This window comes from Sorex araneus, chromosome 7 (genome assembly GCF_027595985.1).
Source record: "Sorex araneus isolate mSorAra2 chromosome 7, mSorAra2.pri, whole genome shotgun sequence".
In the NCBI taxonomy this organism is placed as follows: domain Eukaryota; kingdom Metazoa; phylum Chordata; class Mammalia; order Eulipotyphla; family Soricidae; genus Sorex; species Sorex araneus.
This window is the reverse complement of record NC_073308.1, coordinates 43,975,253-43,998,509: the sequence shown is the minus strand read 5'-3', so window position 1 is coordinate 43,998,509 and position 23,257 is coordinate 43,975,253. Positions and strand designations below refer to the sequence as shown.

The 23,257-nt window shown below is 54.5% G+C and overlaps 1 protein-coding gene across 1 annotated transcript in view; it reads right to left on the bottom strand.

Moving 5' to 3' along the window:
• SLC25A37 (solute carrier family 25 member 37) overlaps positions 1-21,804 on the bottom strand; it is a 37,869-nt gene extending 16,065 nt beyond the window's left edge. The window contains exon 1 of the mRNA XM_004610111.2: positions 21,475-21,804. Within this exon, the coding sequence (XP_004610168.1) occupies positions 21,475-21,687 (213 nt within the window). The 5' untranslated portion in view covers positions 21,688-21,804. The remainder of the gene's footprint in view (positions 1-21,474) is intronic.
• Positions 21,805-23,257: the final 1,453 nt, after the last annotated feature.

Below are 23,257 nucleotides of genomic sequence, written 5' to 3'. Positions count from 1 at the left end.
GGAGCCACTGGTGCTGCCATTCCCAAAAGGAGGCTGCGGGGAAGTTCCAGAAGGTGCCAAATGACATTTCAGATCCAGCCAAAAGGAAAGTGCGCTGCAAAAACTCCAGTCCCCAGCGCAGAAGCACAGAGGAAGCAGAGCGCCGAGAATGGTGGGCTGGCCTCCCGGCTGACCTGTGTCCGTCCACGTCCCTGAACCTCTCCACGCAGGCCCACTCCTGGCCCTGAGCTGGGGAGGATGGGCAGAAGTGGACTCGCTCTCCGAGACCCCCTAGTAGAGCCACTGCCCTTCACGAGGTCCCCCAGGGAAGTCACTCTTAACAAAGTCACTTTTGCCCTGAACAGTCCAGCCGCTCTCCATGCTCCTGGTCTGCGGACCCTGAGGTCCACACTCAGAGCTGTGAGCCACCTGTCACTCACTCTCTCCAGACACCGGCCTGAAACTGTCCTCAAGACTAGCAAGGCGTGCTGCAGGGGACACTGCTGCTTCTGGGGTGCTCAGAAGTGACTAAAGTACCTCCCTGATGAAGTTAAGAGGAAACATGAATGCCACTAAGCCAACTGAAACTCGAGTTCCCGAGGTTTCTCCCCGGGAAGAAGCCCTGGCACCCAATAGCGCCTCTGGGGCTGGCCAGTGTGAGGACGTGGGCCCAGGCTCACATCAGCTCAGTCAGGGGGACAGGAGAGAGGACGCCTGGCCAGCACCAAGAGTGGGACAATATTTCAATCTGAAAGCAGTGGAGCCTCCATGACAACCCTTACTACGGCATCCGGGGTTTGGGCAAACTGCCGTGTGCTGGCCGGGACTGGGGGTGAGGAGGGGAGGTACACGTGGAGAGGTGGTCCAGGCCAGCTGAGCAATAGGTCGATCCCTGTTTGCTGGGGGAAAGCCCGGCTGAAGCTGGACGCAGGCGGCCCCAAACACCAAGCTAAGGAGATGGAAACGTATGTTACAGTGAAGCCTTTTTCCTGGCTACCCACTGAGCAGGATGATGGGAGCTAGGAAGAGAGGCACAGCCAGACAGACAGGGAGCAGGCTGGGGCCTCAGAAACCTGCCCTGCTGGCTCACCTTCCAGGCTGGGGGGCACTTTCTGGGGCTGTGACCGCTGTCAGGCCACTGGGGGGGGGGGGCAACTCTCCCCTCCTACCATAGAGTCTGCGGCCTCCTGTCCCTGCTCATGCCTAGAGCGCCCACTTTTCTTTCTTATAGGAGCCAGGCCTGGTCTTTTCTCCATCTCTAGAAACTTTGAGCGCAGGAAGGGGAGGAATAAAGGAATCCATGCCTGGCTCAGGCCCAATGCACTGAAGACAAGCTCAGAACATCCTGTTTGTGACACGCCCAAAAGATTAAATTATTACTGCTCTACAGGTGGGCGAATTCCCAAGATGCCAGGTAACAGGGCTGGGATTTCAGGGGTGGGATTAGTGACGTCACCGGGAGATGGAGGGAAGGAGAGTGCGGGGCCGGAAAGGCAGCCAGAAGCACAGGTCACGCCGGCCCACCTTGCCCGGCTCTGCTGAGCCGAGCAGAAAGCCGGGTCCCATGATGGGGCCCCACAGCCAACACTGACGTGGGGTTCGATTCCCTGACTGGCCGGAGGCAAATCAACTTACTTCTCTGAGCCCCCCAAGCCCCAGCCCCATATTCACAGAATAATGATAATGATTGAAACAGTAACGTTAGCAGCCAACGAGTCCATCTTACAAACCAGGAAAGTCAGGTATGGGGGGAGGAGCAAATGGCCTCATGGGTTGAACACAGACTAGCTTGGCAGCCAGAGTCTGGAAGGTCCTGGGGCTTGTCACCCAGGCAGGGGACCCTCCTGGGGTACACAGGTGGAAAGAATCCATTTCTGGCCTGGCCTGGCCCAGCTGGTCTGCCACCCTCTACCTTCCACCCTCACACCAAGCCCCCTGGAGACCCCCGAAGCACCCAAAGCTTTTGGAAAAGGAAAAAGTTCTATATCACAGTCACCAAAATCATCACTGGGTCCATCGAAGTGCCAGGAATGTCTGCATTGTCTTGTCCACCTAGGTACCCGCTTGTCCACTAGGTCCCCGCAAACTCTGGTCTAGTGCAGGGGGTGCAGCTTCACTGTGGGCGGCCTGGCCTCTAGCTGCTCATGGAACCAGGTAGTCGTGCCAGCCGGCAGGATTCTGCTCCCTTCTCAAAACAGAGCTCAACCCACTGCCTTGCCCAGATGACGGGCAAGGGGGCCGTCTTGACAGAGAAAATCCTGACACTGCATCAGTGTGTGAAGACTAAAGCTGAATAATCTGAAAGAGAGAGAGAGAGAGAGAGAGAGAGAGAGAGAGAGAGAGAAGCTGAGAGAGAAAGAGACAGAGAGAAGAGACAGAGAGAGAGAGAGAGAGAGGGAGTAAAGCTGAGAGAGAAAGAGACACAGAGAAGAGACAGAGATAGAGAGAGAAGAAAAGTGCCCGTCATGGAGGCAGGTGGTGAAGGAAAAAGCGGGGGTGGGGGGAGGCCAGGAGGGAAACTGGGGACATTGTTGGCGGGAAATGTACACTGGTGAAGGGAAGGGTGTTGGGACATTATATTACTAAAACCCCATAATGAATAACTTTGTAACTGCGTATCTCACTGTGATTCAATAAAAAAATATTTTTAAAAAAATTATTTCAAATTTAAAAAGCTGAAGAATCCAATCATCAGGCTGCGGTCAAGAAAGATGTTCAGAAGCTACTAAGCTGGCCTCTCTGACTCACCCGCCTGCTCTGTGTCCTTGCTTATAAACACCCACGTACAAGTAAGGACAGGATGTCAGGGGCAGAGCTGCAGACACACCTCTTTCTCCAGTCTTTGCTCGGCCTGGCCCAGAGGTCAAGTGCAACATCCTAACAGCACACCGAAGCATAAACTTGAGAAAAAGCAGCCCAGTGTGCACGAGAAAGTGCCCCGGCGAACACAGGTACCTCCCAGCATCAGGACCCTGCCTGAGAGCCGCTCCCCAGCTTCCCAGGGAGCACCCCTGCTCCCTGTTCCCACCGGTGGGGCGACCAGGTTGGGGGGGGGGCTTTTGTCTGCTGTCACAGCGCCAGCTCCATCACGCACCTCCTGGTGTTGCTAGGGACACAGGACAGTCACCCAAGTCCCCACAGCTGCTCAGCCTCGCACAGAGACCACCTGCGTGACCATCCTTCGTATTTAAGGAAAAGTTCCCACTTTGGGGGGATGTCCTCGCCCACCGGCCACCCGGGCTTCCTCAGTGCAAGCACACGCAGAACCATGCAGAGCCTCCACCCCCCACAGTAGCCCAGATTCTGCCCCAGGAACACACTGGGGTCGTCTGCAGGCTGCTGCCAAAGTCCTGGGGTGTTCTGCTCCGGATCCGCCTGGGGAAGGTACCAACACTGACCGAGAAGGACGGGTACGAAACAGCAGAGCCAGCAGACACACACTCAGGGGCGAGTCTCTTAGCCGCCCATGCGCATACTCACTGAGGAAGACTGAAATCCCCTTAAGAACCACCAGCACTAGCTGGAGCGATAGCACAGCGGGGAGGGCGTTTGCCTTGCACGTGGCCGACCTGGGTTTGAGTCCCAGCATCCCATATGGTCCCCTGAGCACGGCCAGGGGTAATTCCTGAGTGCAGAGCCAGGAGTGACCCCTGAGCATCACTGGGTGTGACCAAAAAAAAAAAAGAACCACCAGCACTAGCTGGAGTGATAGCACAGTGGGAAGGGCGTTTGCCTTGCACGTGGCCGACCCAGGTTCGATTCCCAGCATTCCATATGGCCCCATGAGCACTGCCAGGAGTAATTCCTGAGTGCATGAGCCAGCAGTAACCCCTGTGCATCACCGGGTGTGACCCAAAGAAAGTAAAAAAAAAAAAAAAAAAAAAAGAACCACCAGCACTATCTGAATCTTGCCTACAAGGTGAAGTGTTTTCCCTGCTGGATGGCTAAGTGGCTGTTTGGTGCAAAGGATCTCATTAGACTTTGAATCATTATACTAGAGGGCAGGAGTCTATAAATCCTGTATTTGAAAAAAATGGGGGGTGCCAAGAGGAAGCTACCTGCCACAGGGCTCCGGTGTGGGGAGCCTCGGGTCACACTGCTCCAATCTCACACTGAAGAGACAGCAGCGGAACCTCCCCGCAGGCTCTGCCGCCTGACAAAGGAAGGCGCCTCCACCTCCAGCCACACCCCTCTGCTGGCCAGGCCCACAGTGGCCAGCTGAACAGATGTGGGAAGGTAGGGGCTGGGGGGGACCCTGCATCTGAATCCCCGCCTGGCCACTTCCTCCTCGCACCTTGCACCTTTGGCAAGTTGCTCAACCCTGAGCTGGCTTCCGTATCTGCAAACAGGGGGTGAACAGTGAACAGTGACCTCCCAAAGTGGCCGGGATGAAGGCAAAACCACGCAGGGCCCTGGCGAGTTGGAGCTGGCTCCGAAAGGGGCGGGTCCCACCTCCACACCCTGACACCAAGAAGACCTGAGTCAGCACCCCTGTAGCTGGCTCCCCCCCCCCCCGCCCCCCACAGAGGAGAAGCTGAGGTTCTGCCCATCAGGAAAGTCCCAGAGGGGATTCTGGGCCTCCCCCACCCCCCACCACACCCACCTTTCTGGGCTCCCTATTTCTAAAAGAATGGACCAGGTTTACATTAATCCTGATTATGTAACAATCGGAGAGCTGGGGGGAGGGGGAGCTGGTGGGGCGGTCCTGAGGGTGTGGATAGCTGGTGTCAGTTTACAGGGCACAAAGACGGGCCCAGAATAAAAGTGCTTGGAGAAGTGCTCCCTGGCCTGGCCGGCAGGGCCGCGGGCAGCTCTAGAAACCTTTAACGGTGTAAATGAGGCCTGAGCCAGACCTTCGGTGTCACGACCCCCTGGCACTGTGTGTGGGCAGCCACTCCTCCAGGTGGCCGCCCGGGGAAACAGCAGGGCTACAGCCACAAGGGCCAAGTGGTACTTGGGGACCAGACTGGGCCTCAAGACGCCATCAGCCTGGAGGACTCCGTCCCCTCCACATGGCCCTGCAGGACAGGCTGGACACCTGGCGTGCCTCCCGCCCTAACAGGTGATGCTCCCAGGCACAGCCCCGAATGTGAGTTGGACAGAACAAAGAGCCGTGTTCCAGAGTCCACCGCCTAATCTCACCCGCTCTGCCACGGAATCCCGGAGGAATTCCCAGCAGTCACTTCATCGAGATGGGCCTCGCCTTCTGACAGGGAACGCCACAAGGGCAGGTTTCCTCTGCTTGGCCCACTGACCTACTACTACGATTGCAAACATTTGCTGACTGAACCGATCAGTTACATAGATGGTCTCAATGAGGCCCCCACTCTCAATCTGAGAAGTAATAAAGCCCTTTGAGAAACCAATGTGTGTGTATTGGGGGGGTGGGGGGCCTTTTCAGGGAGGTAAATCTAGATTATCATACATGAGGCCTAATTGCAGCTTTAAAAACACCAGACACCGGTATTATGGGAGGGGGGGTGGGATGAGGGGGGCGGCAGGGGGAAGTGGTAACCTTTGTGTCTTGTCAGTGGCAAGAAAAAATGATCAAACCCAATAGAAAACTAGGATATGGACAAGATCCTACTACTCCACAAGATTGGAACCAGGACCCACAGAGGTAGCCACACCCCCTGGCTTGCAGCCGCTGGCGCCTTACATTCTCCACACTAATGCAAGCAGCCCCAGTGTCCGACTGTGGATCAACAGGTAAAAGGGGTCTGCGTGGACATGGTCCATGACCAAGCTCTTAACTTATAGTTAAGCATTAGGCACTTTGGCCAGGCCCATCTCGATGCCAGGGTAACACATAACTCACCGCTTGCCCTGGGTCCGTCTTGTCCCTCCTTGGGACCCTGCTTTTGGGGGTGCTAGGAAGTAAGGGCAGCTGAGGCTTAGGTCAAGAGAAAGATGTCCAGGAGGAAAATATCATGTAGAGTCAAATGACTCCCAGGTTATAAAAACATGGCATTTGCTAAGTCTTCCTGAGTCCATACAAAAAGGACATGGCTCCTAATAAACTATGCAAAGGACTCAAGGAGAAGAGAAAAACAATATTTACAAGTCAACAGAACACTAAGAAAGAAGTTACAAATAAACACAGAGGAATGGGAGCACTGTGATGGGAGTAACCCAATACACCTAAACTACCTGAGGCTATGTAATCCTACAGACATGGAACAGTCTTCACCCCAAGAAGGGAGGGAATTTTAACACCACGTACACCACATCACAGAGGACCAATGGGGACAGTATGCATAAGTCAATGATGACAAGACAAACTGCATGATTTCACTAAAACAAGATGCCTAGATGTGTCAACTTAAGAGGGCCAACAAATAGGAGACGGGAGGCTTTGGACAGACAGGAAGGGAAATGAGTTTCAGTTTTTAAAAAGATGGGAAAACTCTGATGGGCTGCACAAAATTTTAAATGTATTTCCCACCACAGAGCCATACAAAAAAGACCACAGGGAGGGGACAGCTGAGTTGTTCCCACTAATTTGACCCCAGAGGGAGAGACAGAAAAAATGAAAATAAACAATCATGACCAATTTTGTAGCTATGTATCTCACGGTGATTTTTTTTTTAATGAAAATAAACAAATGGGATTGTATCAAACTAAAAGGCAAAAAAAAAAAAAAACCTAACATTGAAAGACAGTCCACTGAGTGGAGTTAATGGTTACACACAATACATCAAATAAAGCACTCATAAACCTCAGCGACAAAAAAAATCTAATGACCACATCGGAAAAAAAAAACAAAAACGGGGAGAGAAGACAAACAGACACTTCTCTCAAGAGGATATATATAAGTATGGCCAGTACACATATGAAAATGTGCTCATCACTGGCTACTGGGGAACCACAAATTAAACAATAACAAGATATCACCTCATATCAGTGAGATATCACCTCATATCAGTGACATATCAGTGTACTTTTTGGTACAGTGAGTACCAAAAAGACCATAAGCAACCAATCAAAACAATAATAAGATATCACTGCATATCACTGAGATAGCATATACTGAAAACTGTCAGTGGGGAAGCCATCAGAAAGAAACCCTTATTCACCACTGATATGAATGTCCTCCAGTTCAGCCTCTATGGACATCTGGAGATGCTGTATAAGAGAAAGAACTTCCATATGAGCCACCGTTTCACTTCTTGTCATCTACCTCCAAAAAACACAAAAGCATGAATTCAAATGCATAAGTGCACACCATCACTTCAGCACTTAGTACGAGATCCGGTATATGGAAAATACCCAAATGTCCAATGACAGGGTAAAGATGTTGTGGTAGATATATACAATGGAATACTATGCAGCTCTAAGTAAAGATGAACTCGTGCAATTTGCTACAACATGGATGAACTGGAGGGACTGTGCTGAGCACAGTAAATCAGAGGGAGGAGGACAGATACTGGATGATCTCACTTACCTGTGCAATACAGCAAGACAAAGTAAGGGAAAAGACAGTATCTAACGATGAAAAACCTTGGGTTACAATATTGATTACCAATCCTCGAGGGAGGGGTGGAAGGGACTAATGACTGGACCAGAAGAGACACTGGGTGGCAATGGGGCGCCACCCACACTATTTACTTTGACACTAACGTAGCCACCTTATTTAAACTTTAATTCAAAAAAAAAAAGAGTTTAAAGATTGAGATGGTGGAACCTCAGGGCAGAGCACGTGCCTTGCACGCTGGAGTCAATGCCCAACAACACAACACACACACACACACACACACACCACTATGGCAGTCAATGTTTTATGAGCTTCTTGCCACATACTTGTTAAAACATCCTCAATCTAACCAATCTTCCTCCACATCTCTCCAGGTAGTCTTTTTCTTTTTTTTCCCCTTTTTGGGTCACACCCGGCGATGCACAGGGGTTGCTCCTGGCTCTGCACTCAGGAATTACTCCTGGCGGTGCTCGGAGGGACCATATGGGATGCTGGAAATTGAACCTGGGTTGACGTGGCCAACTCCACGTATGCTGCACGCCCCGGCCCAGAGCACACGGCCAGCAGTCCTCACAGCCCAGCACGCCCGCCGGGGAATCCGAAACTCAACTGCTCACAGGTGGAGGGCTGCTGAAAGTCACCAAACGTTGGTATGAGGGTCCCCAGGACAGATGCCGCTGGAACGAGAGCTGGGGCTGAGCGCTGTCCCTCAGCCCACCAGGCGGGCACCTCCGCAATTCCACGCAGGAGTCTCCAGCCCAGCATGGTCCAGCCAGCGGCCGCACCCGCCCAGCAGAGACCCACAGAGCCACACCCTCCCCGGCGGGCCCAGGAGGAGCCTATTATCCTCAGGAAAGAACGCCTTTTCCAAGCAGCCCTGTCCTACTTATAATTAGAGCCGGTGATGCGGCGGCGGCATGCCGGTCTCCCATTCAAGTCCCCAGGCAACCTGCAGGAAGGGACTGCCTGGCTCACCGCCACCGTGGCGCCAGCACTAGGACGGAGGGCACAGGCACACAGCAGTGCCAGGGCCACAGCCACTCAGAATCCCACCCCACACGCACGGGCACCTGCCTGCACGCGCTCCCCTCCCCCTCAGGCAGCAGTCCACCTGGGCAGTGCTCCGAGGAGGCTCGGGGCTAACTGCGTGTCCGGGTGAACTTCTCCAGATGTTCCCATTTCCCACGAACACTCCGATCCAACCACCTCCAGAACGTGGGCAGATTCTCCTGGACACACCGGGTCGCAGCTAAGACCCACGTGACAAAGGAGCAGCACTACAGGGGTCTGGAGGACTCGGGGTCTCCAGAGGAGCCCAAAGGCAACACCTCGAGGCCTCACTGTTCAGCCTGGGAATCCACTCACACCACATGCCAACGCGTGCTCGTGCAAACAGCTTCCCGAGCCCTGTGGGGCCCTTGAGGGTTTTCCTGGACGCCAAAGAGAACAGCAGGAACTGCCAATCATGGGGGGAGACTTCATATGTGGCTAAAAGCCTCATTCCCCCCACCCCTGAGCGTGCAGGCAGTGGAGGCCTGGGAGTCTGGGAGGACGCAACAGCCTCCTCCTACCTACTCCTCCCCGGTCAGTGCACCACAGGACCATGCTGGATGACAAAGTGGACACCCCCTTGACTTTGAGGCCATGGAAAGAGTAAGTCAGAAGTCACACAAAAGGACCAGACCAAGATGTCAAGAAGCCAAGGAGAAGGTGTGGGTTGAGCAGAGGAGAGGAGGGGGTGCCCCTGGGGTTCCGGGAGGGACCCTGCAGGCTGGGCTGGTTCCACGGGCAGGTGGAACATGGGCCAGGGGGGCCACCTGGGAGATGGGCAGCCGCAGGTGGGATGTGGCCCTAAGCCCTCAGCATGAGTACCAGGAGATGAGGCTGGGATGGGGGCCAAGGAGAGAGAGTCCTGGGAGCCCTGAAAACCATGGTCCAGGAAGGGCTCTCCCCCGGGATGTGGGTTCTGTCTGGGTCCATGAATGGAGGAAGGAGAATAAAGGGGGTGGGGGACACGCGGGGAATGACCCAGAAGATCAGTGCTCCCCATGAAATCTCAGAGGAGCATGAAGCACGCGGTGGAAGGGTCCTCTTCTTGTCACTGAAAGACACGATGCAGTGGTGTGGGAAGAGCACCCCCCCAACCCCTCATTGCACCCCTCTCCCAAACTCTGCACTCTCCGGCCAAACCTTGTCTGTGCTGCAGCAGCGCTGGGAGACCTTGGCCATGCCACTGACCCCTGCATGACTCAGCTTCCTGGGAGTGAACTTGCCAAAGGTCCTGGGCAGGAAGAAGTCTGTGAACTCGAACAAGGGCCTTCCAGAAGCATCTGCCCCAGATCTCCCCCTTGGTTCCCGGCTGGGGCTGGGGCCATCCACCACTTCCTGAAGTGCCTGGGTGACAGGTCTGCAAGTCATTGAAATGCTGTGGTTAAAGATCCCGAATACATCAAAGCAACTCTGACACCCAGCAGGTCCTCACGAGGGCCTGGCTCCACACGACAGTATATTGGCTCTGGCTGCTGCCCAAGAGAATTCCCGAAGACTTTGCGAGAACTCCCTAAGACTTGGAGAGGATTCCAGGCTGCGGCCTTCCGAGCTCTCTCTGCAGGGCAGAAGAGCTTCTAAGTCCAAAGAGGTGCCCCGCGGAAGTGAGCGGGAGCGGCAGGCTGGAAGCATCAAAAGTTTGTTTGAGTTCAACCTTGACATTTTGCAGACGAAGAAATTGACTCGGACGAGGGCAGTCTGTCCACAGTACCCCCCCAACGGGATCTGTGGTCATTTTAAGCAATCCGCACACTAAAACGCCGACAAGGACGGGTATCAATCAAGACAGTCTACCTTGCCCTTGCTTCTCACTCCTTTCCTGGCCCTCTGCATTCAAGCGCCACTCAAGGGCCAACAGGCCGTTACCAGAATCCCGCCCCGCCCCCACCCCCCACCCCACAATCCCTCCAAATGCGGCTGCTCAGGGATGGGATCTGGTTTCAATTTAAAGTGGCTTCTGGTGGGAGTCCAGCTTTGCAGGAACTTTTGGCTCTTCAGGTCGGAAATGGAATTTCATCAGCATTATTGGCTTATCAAACAAAACAAAAAGAAAGGCTACTCAGTAGAAATTTAAGAGGATGATTCGGGGACCAGAGGGATGAGTCAGGAGCACTCAATCTGCATATAGGAGAAGAGGCTCAGGCCCAAGACCCCAACACTGCATGGTCCCCAGAGCACTACCAGGAGGGCCCCCAGCACTGGTGGGCGTGGCCCAGCAACGAAACAAAAAAATATATGTATTTTAAAGAGAACAATTGTGGGCCTGACTCAGCAGGCAGAGGCCAGATTCAGACATGTTCCGAAGATAAATGCAATGGCCTCTTCCTAGCACCCCGAGCCCAGGGGCACCCCTACACGACAAGCTGCCGCGGCCACTTCTCTACCTCCTTCCAAAACTTAGAAGATTGTTTTGGAAGCCAAGAGGACGCTAAGCCGACACAGCAACTGCATTCCGTAGGTTCTACAGCTCTCTTCCGCGGGGAAGCCCTCGCCAGGCTTGAAGCACTGGAAGCCGGCGATAATTGTCCGAGCTAGTCCTTCACCCTTCCTGGGCTGCAGAAACACGCGGACATTCATCCCGTAGTTTTCTGAGGAGGCGAGAGGCCTCGGAGGCATTGGGAAGGTGCTGGATGTGGAACTCAGGCTCTGAGACCAGCCCAATGCCCAGTGTCACGCGGGCCGGAGACTGTTTCCTGCTCAAAGAGAGCCTGGGGGAGGCGGCGGGCTGCAGGGATGAAGAGGGGTTAAGGCACCGGTCCTGCACACGGTCGACCCCGGCTGAATCCTTGGCACCACATAATGATGTGTCCCTCACCCCCAAGCACTCCCAGGAGTGAGCCCGGAGCACAGAGCTAGGAGAAAGCCTGAGCACAACTGGGTGTGGCTCCAAAGCAAATAAACAAATCCATGAGAGCCTGGGGTCTCCCCGCACACTCTCTCATTTCAGATTTTAGCCTTTCAGTTACAAGGCCTCTGCCTCCATGGGTCATTTCCTGCGGCTGAACTTAAACCATTGCCCACAATGCCCACAATGTCTGGCACTCCAGGGACAGGCTCACATCCAAAGGAAAGGAAACTATAAAGTGGTACATGCAGACGACACCACAACTGATGGCCCTGCTGGCTTCCCTCACTGGCTCCATTTATTTATTTTACTTTATTTTCTTTTCTTTTATTTTATTTTGCTTTTTGGGTCACACAGGGGTTACTCCTGGCTCTGCACTCAGGAATTACTCCTGGCGGTGCTCAGGGGACCATATGGGATGCTGGGAATCGAAGAACCCGGGTCGGCCGCGTGCAAGGCAAACGCCCTTCCCGCTGTGCTATGGCTCCAGCCCTGGCTCCATTTCAATGTGCACGCCCGCCCCCGGGGAGCCCGACCGTGCAGAGGCCACTGCAGACCACCCCAGGTCTTTGCACAGGCAGCGAGTGGGAAGCCCTGCGAGTAAGGAGGGCAGCAAATGCCCAGGGCCAGGCCGCTGCTCACACCCGACAGGCTGCAGTGAGCTCAGCCTCCTCCCTTCAGGGGTCCTGGTTTGATAATACCCTGACCCGGCGCCTTTTCAAAGGGGACGGGGGTGCTCACTGCAAACGGGCATATTTTCTTACTAGATGCATCTTCCTGAGGGGCAAACAAGGGAGACCACAGTGCCCCCTGCTTACACTGGCAAGACCACAGGCTGAGCAGGAAGGAGCTATGAGGCTGTGCTATCCCCGGAAGTCCATTTCTGCTACAATCCGGAAAGGAAGCCTCGGGCCTGTTCATATTCAAATGACTCTTTATGGAGTCCAACTCTGATTGCCTGCAAAAGTGAGAAGGAGCCACAGCAACTGCAGTGTGCCCCCTATCTGGCTGCAGGAGCCAGCTGCCATGGGCCCCTGGCCTTCCACAGTGGACCAACAAACTCCTACCTATACATTACAGCCCTGTGTTTCAGGCCACGCTTTCATTTCCCGCTGCAATGTCCTCACTCCAATTCCCTCCTTCCCAAGGCACAGCTGCGGCCCTCTTCTCTCTTCTCCCAGGGCCCAACTCAGAGACTCTGCATCATTAATATCTGCGTCTGCACCCCCGTCCCTCACTTGCTCCCACCCAATTCCCTTCCGCTGTGAAACAGCAGAAAGAGGGCAGAACTCCTGGGCATATCACTTATCTGAAGCTCAGTTTTCTCATCTGTGACATGAGAAAGGACACATGCCTTTTCCAAGCTTCAGAAGAGAACTCGGGGGTTCGAATGACAGAACAGAGGCAGACACCACCTAGAAGTACTGCAGCAGACAAGGGCAATAGCACAGTATTGAGCTGAAACTGGCAGCTCAGTTCCAACAGCACAGCCCTGGGGCTTCCCTCGCGACTCCATTCTGCAGTTTCTCTGGAAGGGGAGCAGGAGCCCCTCCCAGGCCTCGACACTCCCGTAGTTTTCCTAGTAATTCTCTCGGCAACTTTAAAGTGGGTGCCGTTACTTCCGCCTTACAGATGTGAAAAAGAACACAGAAAGGGGGCAGGAGCTGTCCAGGTGCCACCACCGCCACCTGCCCACCCTGCCCCACAGCCTCTGCTGTTGACCTGAAACACTTCTCTGACCCAAGACTTCTGCCTGTGCTCGGCGCTGTCACTGGCTGGGCAGGCTGAAGTTCACAAAAGCTGTCAGCAAACGTGAGCCCACCAAGCCTTCAACCTGGTCAAGCAGGTCAGCGGGAGTTAGTGTAGGGGACGAGCAGCCTATTAGGCAAGGAGACCCCTGCCCAGAAAGATGAATCCTCTAGGTCACAAAGGTGCTAATGCCGGGACTTGTACTCAAAATTCCTGAGCTTTGGGGTTCAGGCTCTTGCTGAGGAGCCTCCTACCAGCCCTAGTCTCTTAGTCTCTCTGTCTCTCTGATCTCTGTCTCTCTGTCTCTATCTCTCTATCTCTGTCTTTGTCTGTCTGTCTGTCTCTCTCTCTCTCACACACACACATACACACACACACACACACACACACACACACACACACACACACACACAGCCCAGGCCCACAGCAGCATCTCAAATGTACCCTCTAAGGATGGCAGTGCCAGGAAAAGGATGTCGGAACAAGGAGTGAGGAGGCCAGCGGCGTTGGCTGGCCAGCCGGGTTGAGTTTCTCACTGGATTGTCTGATGCATCCAGAGCGGGCGGGCAGGCCCGCAAGATGGCCTCTCGGTGACTCGCAGCTGTGTCCCGCAACTTGACCCACAATGGCCAGCCGCTTCCGGAACCAGTTATGCAAGTCTTGCTCCCACCACACTGCTGCTGGGATTTCTCTCTATTTCAACATGTGTTGTTTTCCCCTTGGCGAGAAAGCCTGAATGTGAAACCCTAACACCTCTTAGCAACTGTCTGGGATTACTGGGAGGGTGGGGAGGTTCTCAAAGGGACCTTCTGTGAGTCAATTCTGCAGGAGCTTGGGGACAACTGAGGGCTACTGTCTCCCACAGACGAAGGAGCCAAGTCAAGGGGCCCAGCAAAGAAACCAGAATGATGCTGTTCGTGGACTCTGGCCCTTCAAGAGAACAGTCTGAGTCTGCACCAAGACCGAGACTCACTGAAAAATAAGGACCAAGTTTGGCCATTTTTCTCTTTGGGAGGAACAATTCTGTGGCCTAACCTCGGGGTGTAATTATAGGGTGCATTCTTTGGGAACAGGCCTGGATCTTAATTTTGATTGCCTCATGTCTAGCACAGTGGTATATGTCAAGTGGGCAGCTGGACATACCAACAGTCTCATCAGGGAGTAGCTGTGGCTTTTGGGTTCTACCACACAGCAAGGACAAGCCAAAGAGATCTGGAAAAGTCTAATTTTTGTGGTCAAGGTGAATACAGATTAAAAACACAAAACCAAAAAAAATTAATTAATTAGAATAACAGCCAATGGCGGGGGGGGGGGGGCAGAGAGATGGTACAGCAGGTAGGGCATCTACTTTGCATACGGCTGACCTGGGTTCAACTTCAGGTAGGACATCTGCTTTATACACGGCCAGCCTGGGTTGGATCCCAGTGTCCTATGTTGTCCCCAAGGACTGTCAAGAGTAATTCCTGAGTGCAGAGCCAGGAGTGACCCCTGAGTACAACTGGGTGTGGCCCAGAAATCAAATAATAATAATAATAACAGCCCCAGAAAAAAGCAACTCAATTCAAATGCAAGCAGATGATCTAAAAAGACATTTCATAAAGATCATGCAAATAAATAGTGATTTTGTGGCACATCACTAATCTGCAGACAAATGCAAATCAAACACAAAGAGATGTTACTTGATACCTGTCACCTGTCGAAGATGGTACCTGGTACCATCATCAAGACAAGACAGGGTGAAGGTAGGCAGGGATGGGGACAAGAGGGAGCCCCTCTCTCCCCATGCTGAGAATATCATCAAGTAGGTATGGTCATGACAGAAAACTGAGTGGCAAGGCCTCAAAAATAAAAGCTTTTAACGTAACAAGGTAAGGCACTTGTCTTGCATGTGTTCCGACCTTGTTGGACCCCCAGCACCACACATGGTCTTCCAAGCCCCACTAGGAGTGACCCCAAACACAGAACCTGGAGTAAGCCCCAGGTGTGGCCCAAAACCCTCCTCCCAAAAAACAAAACCAGCATGAGCCACCAACTCTATTTCTAGGTTTTTATCCATAAATGAGAGCACTAATGATGGAGCCGAATTAACAACAGACATTCTAAAGAAGCAACTTAAAACTCCATCAGTGAATAAAGATGTGATGTGATGTGATGTGATGTGATTGTGTGTGTGTGTGTGTGTGTGTGTGTGTGTGTGTGTGTGTGTGTGTGTGAGAGAGAGAGAGACTGGTAGCTGTCAGGCACAGGAGGCTGGATAAAATGTGGGAATGTGGTCAAAAGATACAAATTTCCAGTTATAAAACGAACAAGTCTCCAGGGGATGTCATGCGGTGACTCTAGTTATTAATACCAGGCTCCAGATCTGATCATTGTTGAGAGTAAAATTTAAACGTTCTCATCACACAAACAATTTTGTAACTGTGTAATGGTAACGGGTACTGCCTAGACTTATGTGCTGACACTTTAGTGGTAGATACAAGTATCCGATCAAGATGTAGGCCTGAGGATACATTTTAAATCATTTTCTCCCACCTCTCCCTAAGCCTTTGCCTTCATTCACTCAACCAACATTCACAGAGTATCTTTTGCCCCTTGTGCTCTAGAGTACGAGCCATAAGGAGGAAGCGTTCCTGGGTCTCTGAATATCACATGAAGTCTCTGGAGCCGGGCAGCAGCAGTCCTGAGTCGGAGACGCGGCGAACAGGGCCTCTGCTGCAGAGAGCACAGCCTGAGGTCTCTCCCCTCCGGAGAATCCCGGGTGGATAATCAACACCTGACTTGGCACCTGCACGGAGCTTTCGACTTTGACACTGTGCTAGCTACAAACCTGGATGCCAGTTTCTCAAGATGCAGAAAGTGGATTGGGAAGGCGGATCCGCCCCGCAGGGTCACCTGGAAACAGGAGCTTTCAGAGGGGGCCAGGCAGGACCAGCAAGGAGCACTTCGGGGAGTTCATTTCATAAACACCTAGCCGGGCACCTTCAGCGCTGGGGAGGGGGTGAGTGGCAGGAAAGCCCCAAGATCAAAAGGGCAAAGATGTCCCGCCCTTACACTTCACTACAAAGGCAGCGCTTACACTTGACTGAGAAGAGAAAAACCACAAACTGTATGAATAAAACTATAAATAGGAATGGACCACATGAATACTATAAGTAACTGGTATTAGGGGGGAAAGGGAACAGATGCCTTACAGAAAAACAGAATGGGGCCAGGGGCTAGGGAAATGGGGGGAGGCAGGAGGGGAGGGTAGGGGAGGGGCTGTGGGGTAGGTTGTGGGGAGAGGTAAGGTCAGGGAAGCTGTCAAGGAATCCAAACCAGGCACAGCAGAAGGAAAATAAAACACAGACTAAGAAAAGCAAAACCCTCAGGAAAGCTGAATAAATGTCCTGCCCACCCGGGTACAAAGCCTGAGCTTGGAGGCTCCCCAAGACAGTTAGGGGGAGGGTGAAAGTCCAGGCACAGGCGCTCAAGGTCAGGGTTACATTTAGAGGAAGAGAAAGTGATCGGCCACATCCCTCCTAGAAAAACTGTCAGCTAGGAATCTGCAAGGTGGGGTGCAGGGAGAGGGGAGGGAGCTTCCCCAAAGCCTCCTCAAGGCTGCCTGCCGTTCCCCCCATCACCACCACCACCCCCACCCCGGGGCCTGCCCAGGGTTCACTGGAGAGCAAAAACAAACAAATAGAAAAGTCTTTGAAAAGCAACAGTTAGGGACCAGGGCAGACATGAGGTTTGGAGTTCAGAGACTGGAAGACCAGCAGGTCAGTCAGTTCTGTCATGCAAGTGGGTGAGAGGAAAGACAGTCCACTGTGGTGGGCAGGGGGTCAAAAGCCCAGGGCCAGGGCTGGAGCGATAGCACAGCGGGCAGGACGTTCGCCTTGCGTGCGGCTGACCCAGGTTCGATTCCCAGCATCCCATATGGTCCTCCAAGCACCGCCAGGAGTCATTCCTGAGTACATGAGCCGGGAGTAACCGCTGTACATCACTGGGTGTGACCCAAAGAAACAAAAACAAAAACAAAAAAGCCCAGGGCTGTGAAGCCCCTCCCCCCAAACACACAGAGCTCAGAGCTGAGCAGGCTCAATGCTGCACCTCAGAGCACTGGACAGGGCCAGGCACTGGTGTTGTGGCCACAGGGAGCATGTGTGCTGAGGGGACACTGGGAATGGAGGGAATGCCCTCTAGCATGGAAACCCCCCTGCCAGATGTCTGTTCAATGCAGTTAATGAAATCCCCATTAAGCCCCAAATGCCTCTCCCTACCCTCAATGCTAAATTCCAGGGGGTGCCACCATGTCTCAGCCTAGGCCTACTCATCCCCTATTTCCGGTCGGCAGGACGGTGGCCAGCTGAGGCCAAGTGCTGGCTCTGGGGCTGGGTGAGACCCCCCACTCCCCAGCCCCCAAGTAGAAGATGGAGAATACACCCCCACCTCCCACCCCCATGGGGGATGCAGTCTGGGAGTTCAGGAGCCAAGAGCAGGACAAAAATACTCCCTTTTCAGACCCCATGCCCGCCGCACATCCACCTTGCAGTTAAAACAGTTGTGGAAGGAGGACAGAAAGAAAGAGAGGCCCCAGGGAGACAAGATGAGGAGGGGGGGGCGAAAATCACCATCATCTTGTTGCAGAAGCCAGACCAATTTGGGGTTTCAAGTGAGTGTGAAAAGGCTCCAGTGCACTGATCTTTGTCTCCAAAGTGCAAAAGTGGGTGGAGGGGAGCTGGCGCCTGCCTGAGCACCCTTGCTACCAGCCAGCCTGCAGGGCTGGGCCCACGGGGGAGGGGGCAGGGGTCCGCCTCAAAGCTGAACAATGCCCTGCCACCATGGTGCCAACCTAGCTTGGCAGGTGCTGGGCGTTCTGTGCCGCGGCTGGCCACAGGAACCCCAGGGCCAGGCTGAGGAGTGAGGGCATCTGGGCACCGCCGGCAACAGGAGGCGCGAGCCTGGCAGTGCCCACGCCCTGGCCGCACAGGACGGGCATCTAGAGCAGGGTTAAAGGCCAAAGCAAGAGAAAGGAGGCTGAGGAAGGGTCAGCGGACGGTCCCGCACTTCAAATCTTTCCTGTTTCCTGCTTTCACCCTTTCACCACGGCGGGAATCAGCATGGCCGACGAGAGCTGTGCCTAATCTGGTTGGAATTTCCTCCTCCACCCACCTGGCACTCTGCGCACAATCTCGAGGGCTCCCAACCAGGGGTTCTCACATCCACCCCAAGTGCTGGGCCAGGTGACCACACCACCAGGCACTTTGGAGTACTAGGGTGGGGGGGCGTGGAAACCCCCCCCCCAGGAGAGCAGGAATAGCTACTGTTTGGAGGAAACCCCACAGGATCCCCGTGCTCCTGCCTTGGCACCCCTGGCCAGGCTGAGAACTGCAGGAACAACCTAGAGCCAAAGGCCCCCGGGGCCAGCCCGGTGGGGTGAGTGAGCACTGCAGTGGTAGGCCCTCCAAGGAGCAGGAAAACGCACACACAGAACCGAACCCTGAGGCACGGAACCACACTGCTCCGGGGCCATGTCCTGCACACACCAAGTCTGCACTCGCCAAGCTGTGTGAAAAATGTGCATCCGCAACCATCACAGCCCAGCGCTGAAGGACGCACGCCAGCTACACTGGCACCAGGAGCATGGGACGGGCTCACGGCAAAGTGCTCACTGTTCTCGTTTTACGCATGACCAAGACTGACCTTCTACACCAATGACTAGAGAACCAACAGCGCACCAAGATGTCCCGAATGTGACCAGAACCCACCCCCCAGGGGCCACATCATGAGGACAGGAAAGCAGGCCCACCAACATACTCAGAACTGTGGAAGGGCAGAGTCTGAACCATGTACCTTATATATATAAAAAAAAAAATCAAAGACAACATTTTCCCCCCTTTATCCAAACTGTGATTTTTTTTTTCTTTTTGGGTCACACCCAGCAATGCTCAGGGGTTACTCCTGGCTCTGCACTCAGGAATTACTCCTGGCGGTGCTCGGGGGACCATATGGGATGCTGGGAATTGAACCCAGGTCGGCCACATGCAAGGCAAACGCCCTACCCGCTGTGCTATTGCTCCAGCCCCCAAACTGTGATTTCTATTGACTTCACTTCAGCTGCAATCATTATTTGAAATTTCATGTCATGAGAAAGAGGACGAGGTATCCCACACTCAAAGCAAGGGGAACATACAGGTAAACAGAGAGGAACGTGGAGTGGGCCCCGGGCTCCCTAGTCAGAAGTAACCAGATCAGTCCCATCAGAACGGAGCCTGAAACTGGAAGTCGGAGCCTGAAACTGGAAGTCGGTGAGGGGAGGGTGGAAGCCCCCTCCCCCTCCCACCCTCCCATCCTGTCCCAGCTCCAGGCTCCTGACTCTGTTACAGTGTCTCCCTCAATAGACAGTACAGAGGTACACAGGGGAGGGCTCCCCAGGACTGCAGATTACTGGGGAGACCTCGGCAGACCAGGGCATCTGCTGCATCCTCCCTGGGGTCCTGCAAAGGGGCTCAGGGGCCCACAACCACTGAACAGTGCCAGCTGAAAGAGGGAAAGAATCACCCCTGCTACCCCTTCTGAGAAAGCATAGTGATAAACACATGGTCAGTGTTTTCAAAACAAACCGACAAGCTAAAACACGTAGAAATCCACCAGGACCACAATTCAGGGTGACAGCGAGGACCCCGGAACCTAGGCCACCCTCGTGACTTGCCAGCCGAAGCCCTCACCCTCCCGGTACCAGGGGAGACTAGCCCCAGACAGGCAGACCACCTCCTGCTCCCACACACCATGTTTAATCTGCCCACGGGTGAGAGCAGCTTGGGAAAGTTAATACTAAGTACACAGCGATGTCGGGATCAAAACATACCAGCTTGGGGCAGGAGAAGGGGCAGGGAGGAAACTCAACACAGCTCGCAATTTAAACATGTCACAAGAATGCCTCTTGACAGTGTCAACGGCGGCTCAAAGGGCATGACTAATTATTCCTAACCCTAATGAGAAACCAAAATAATGCCCTGAACCAAACTCACAACAAAGCGACCCAGGGCTGGGGATGCGGGTGAGTTCCTAGACTACAGGTACTCCCCCACCCGGTGGGCCTGGTGTCTCTGAAAATGACATCTTTCTGCTCCTCACTTCCCTTGCACTCTGCCCAAGACATTGAAGACAAATGCTTCAAACACACAGGGAACTGTGTTACACAGAGGGGTTCCTTCCCACACAAACGCTGTCTGCCACGGACCCAGCTTAACTGGAGGACCTCTGAAAACCCAAATGCCAAGATTTCCTCCCCAGCGGGGGAAAGCACATCAGGAGGAGCCCCCTCCTCTAATTCCTCTCTCCAGAACCCCATGTCCACTCGCTGTCCAGCCGGAATACTCAGGGCAGGGGGGGGGGCCTGCGAGCCGGCTATGTTACTCCCCCAAGCATAGTGGGGTGGAGTCCCAGAGCACAGGTGGATGTGCGCCTGGGGCCAAGTCCTCAGGCTGTCTCGCCGAGGGGCGGTTTCTTCATCCTCAGCTCACCAGGGTTGCGGGAGGGCCAGAGTTATGCCCAGCAACGCGCAATGTGTCAATATTTCCTCACACCATTCCTGGGCAGGAGGCTGGTAGGAGGGTGAAAGCAACAGCTGCCTTGGGGTTAAGCCGCCTCCCTTACAGGAGTGCATTTCAAACTACGTAGGGGAGTGACAGGCAAACGGGGAGCCGATTACACAAGCCAAGCCGCGGTGTGTGCAAGTAAGAGTCAGCAAACGTCCCATCGCGGGGGGATCACGACCTCCCCCTACGCTCCGGGAAGCGATGGCACGTGCCACCCTGAGAAAGGGGCTCTGAACCGGCATCCTCTTCCTGCTGATCACACACAGACACACTCGCACGCCCCCCCAAAAACAAAATTCCGGAGTGCAGAAAGCAACACACACGTGCCACGGCTGGAGGCGTAGCGCGGGGCTGGGGCCACGTTTCTCAGCGCGAGCCGGGTGACCAGCGCGTCGCGGCTTGGGTTTCTCTCGGAAAACGCGGCACGTGTGGGTCAGTCTCGCCGCGGCTCGGACCAGGACCCCCAACGCTCGGGAGCGCAGGGGCAGCGATCGCCTGCCCCGCGGTGCGCTGGCGGGGGTCCCTCGTGGGCTCCCGCGGCGCCCCCAAGCCCCGGCGCGCGGCGGAAGGAGCGGCTCGGCGCGCTGCTCCCCGGAGCCCAGGCTGAGCGCGCCCGCTCCCGGAGAGCCCCGGGGCCGCCGCCGCCCCCCACGCCCGCCCGGCCGGGGACCCCGGGGTCAGAACGCGTGCTTTCGGGGCGCTGCCCGGGACGGCTCTGGCGCAGGATGCAAACGCACACGCGAGCGCGCGCGCGGTCCTCCCCGGCTCGCCAGGGTCCCCGCAGCCTCGGCGCGCCTCACCTTCACGGAGTCTACCGGGTACATGACCGAGTGCTCCAGGATCCCGGCCATCGCTCCGGCTGTCATGTGGGTGGATAAGGAGGCGCTGGTCGGCAGGTTCTCGTAGTCCTCCGACCCGGCGTCCTTGCAGCCGCCGCCGCCGCCATCTCGGCCGTCCCCATCCATTCTGCACCCCACCGCCTGGCTCCCGACGCCGCCGCGGCGCAGCTCCATCCGCCAGCTCCGCGGGCCGCGGGAGGCTGCAGGAGGTGGGCAGGGAGGGGGAGGGGGGGCGACAAACTTCACTTCTTAAAGTGGGACCCACCTCCCCGGTGCTGCGGCGCCTGACGCCATGGCGGGCTGGGGTGGAGCCGAGGGGCCCGACACACCAATCGCTGGAGAAGAAGGGGCCGGCCGCGGGCGCGCCATTGGTGTGCGGGACCGCGAGGCCCGCCTCCCTGTGTGACGTCACTGTCCAGTGCACATTTCCAAGCAACCGGACGGGGGCGAGAGGAGACGTTGGGGTGTCCCGGGAAGTTGGACTAGCCCAAGGATGGCGCTCCCTCGCTGGGGGCGAGCTGGAGAGGGGTGGTCCAGGAGGGTCAGCCGGGCCTCAGGGGCCTTATGCTTAGGGTCAGGGAGGTCTGGGGCTGCGGCTCTAGAAGAAGCCCTCCCAGACCCCCACCCCCACACCCCGGAGGGGTTTGCAAAGGGTATGGGTTCAGCAAGCGTTGGCATTCCTCAGGCCTGAAACTGGGAAGTTCCTATCATGTATGGTGCACTTTGGATAGCTGGGAGCAGGGAATTTTGGAATGGAGCACGACTCCATAACGCATCATCTTTTGTAAAACACGGATGAGACAGTGGAGGAGCCCAAGTTAACACTGGAGGCCCAGTATGAGGCTGCTGTGTTGCAGAAAAACATTCTCCTTATTTTTCTTTGCCCACTAAAGACGTATCTTTAAAAGCTACAGTTGTTGTTCCTCTTATTCTCATAGGTTAAATACCTGACTTAGGCTGTCCAAGGCCTAAAACCCCAGGGTCAGGCTCCAACACATTTCCTTCCTACCAGTACACTACAAAGTCTCTAGGGGTCTGCCACTGGGTAAGGTGCACGGGGCTGGGAGTGTAAACCCATAGCGCTGCACCTATTTTGTCTTTGAAGACAAATCATCCTACTTTGCAAATCATCTAAAGTTGACTTCTTATAGTGCAACCAGTCTGCTTCATTGTAACCTTTCAAAAGGTCTTTGCTCTATGTCAGAAGAGGGGGAGTGGCCTATTGGTGGAGGTCTCCAAGAAATGTGACATCTGCGATCTAAGTGTGCATGTTCCAGGGCTGCAGGCGAGGGTTCCAGACACCTTATCGGGAAAGCTGGGCCTGCAGATAGGAGAGGGTGGGACCCTCCAGATGCTGCTGCACCCACTCTCTGCGCTCACCCAGGTCTTAAGGTTCAGGTCACAGCAAAACCCAGGCAGTTCTCAAAAATACCAGACACAGTGATGTAAGCATTGTCAAGGGAGCCTTCAGGAGCAAGGGTACCATTTATTTCTCTCTTCATATGAGCTGGTAGGAAGCAGCTCCTCAGATGAGTGCTAGGGACATGGGTAGAAGTAAACTCAGTATTTAGTAAATGTGAGAGTTTTCCTTCTGCCAGAAGTGATTATAAGAATCATTGATCAAAAGCTGTTGATAATCATGTAAAAGTGGATACTCTTTAGCTGGTATACATGAATCTGTAGTTCTATTTCTGAGATATGATATAAAACACTGAACATGCATAACTTTTCAAGGCATTTATTT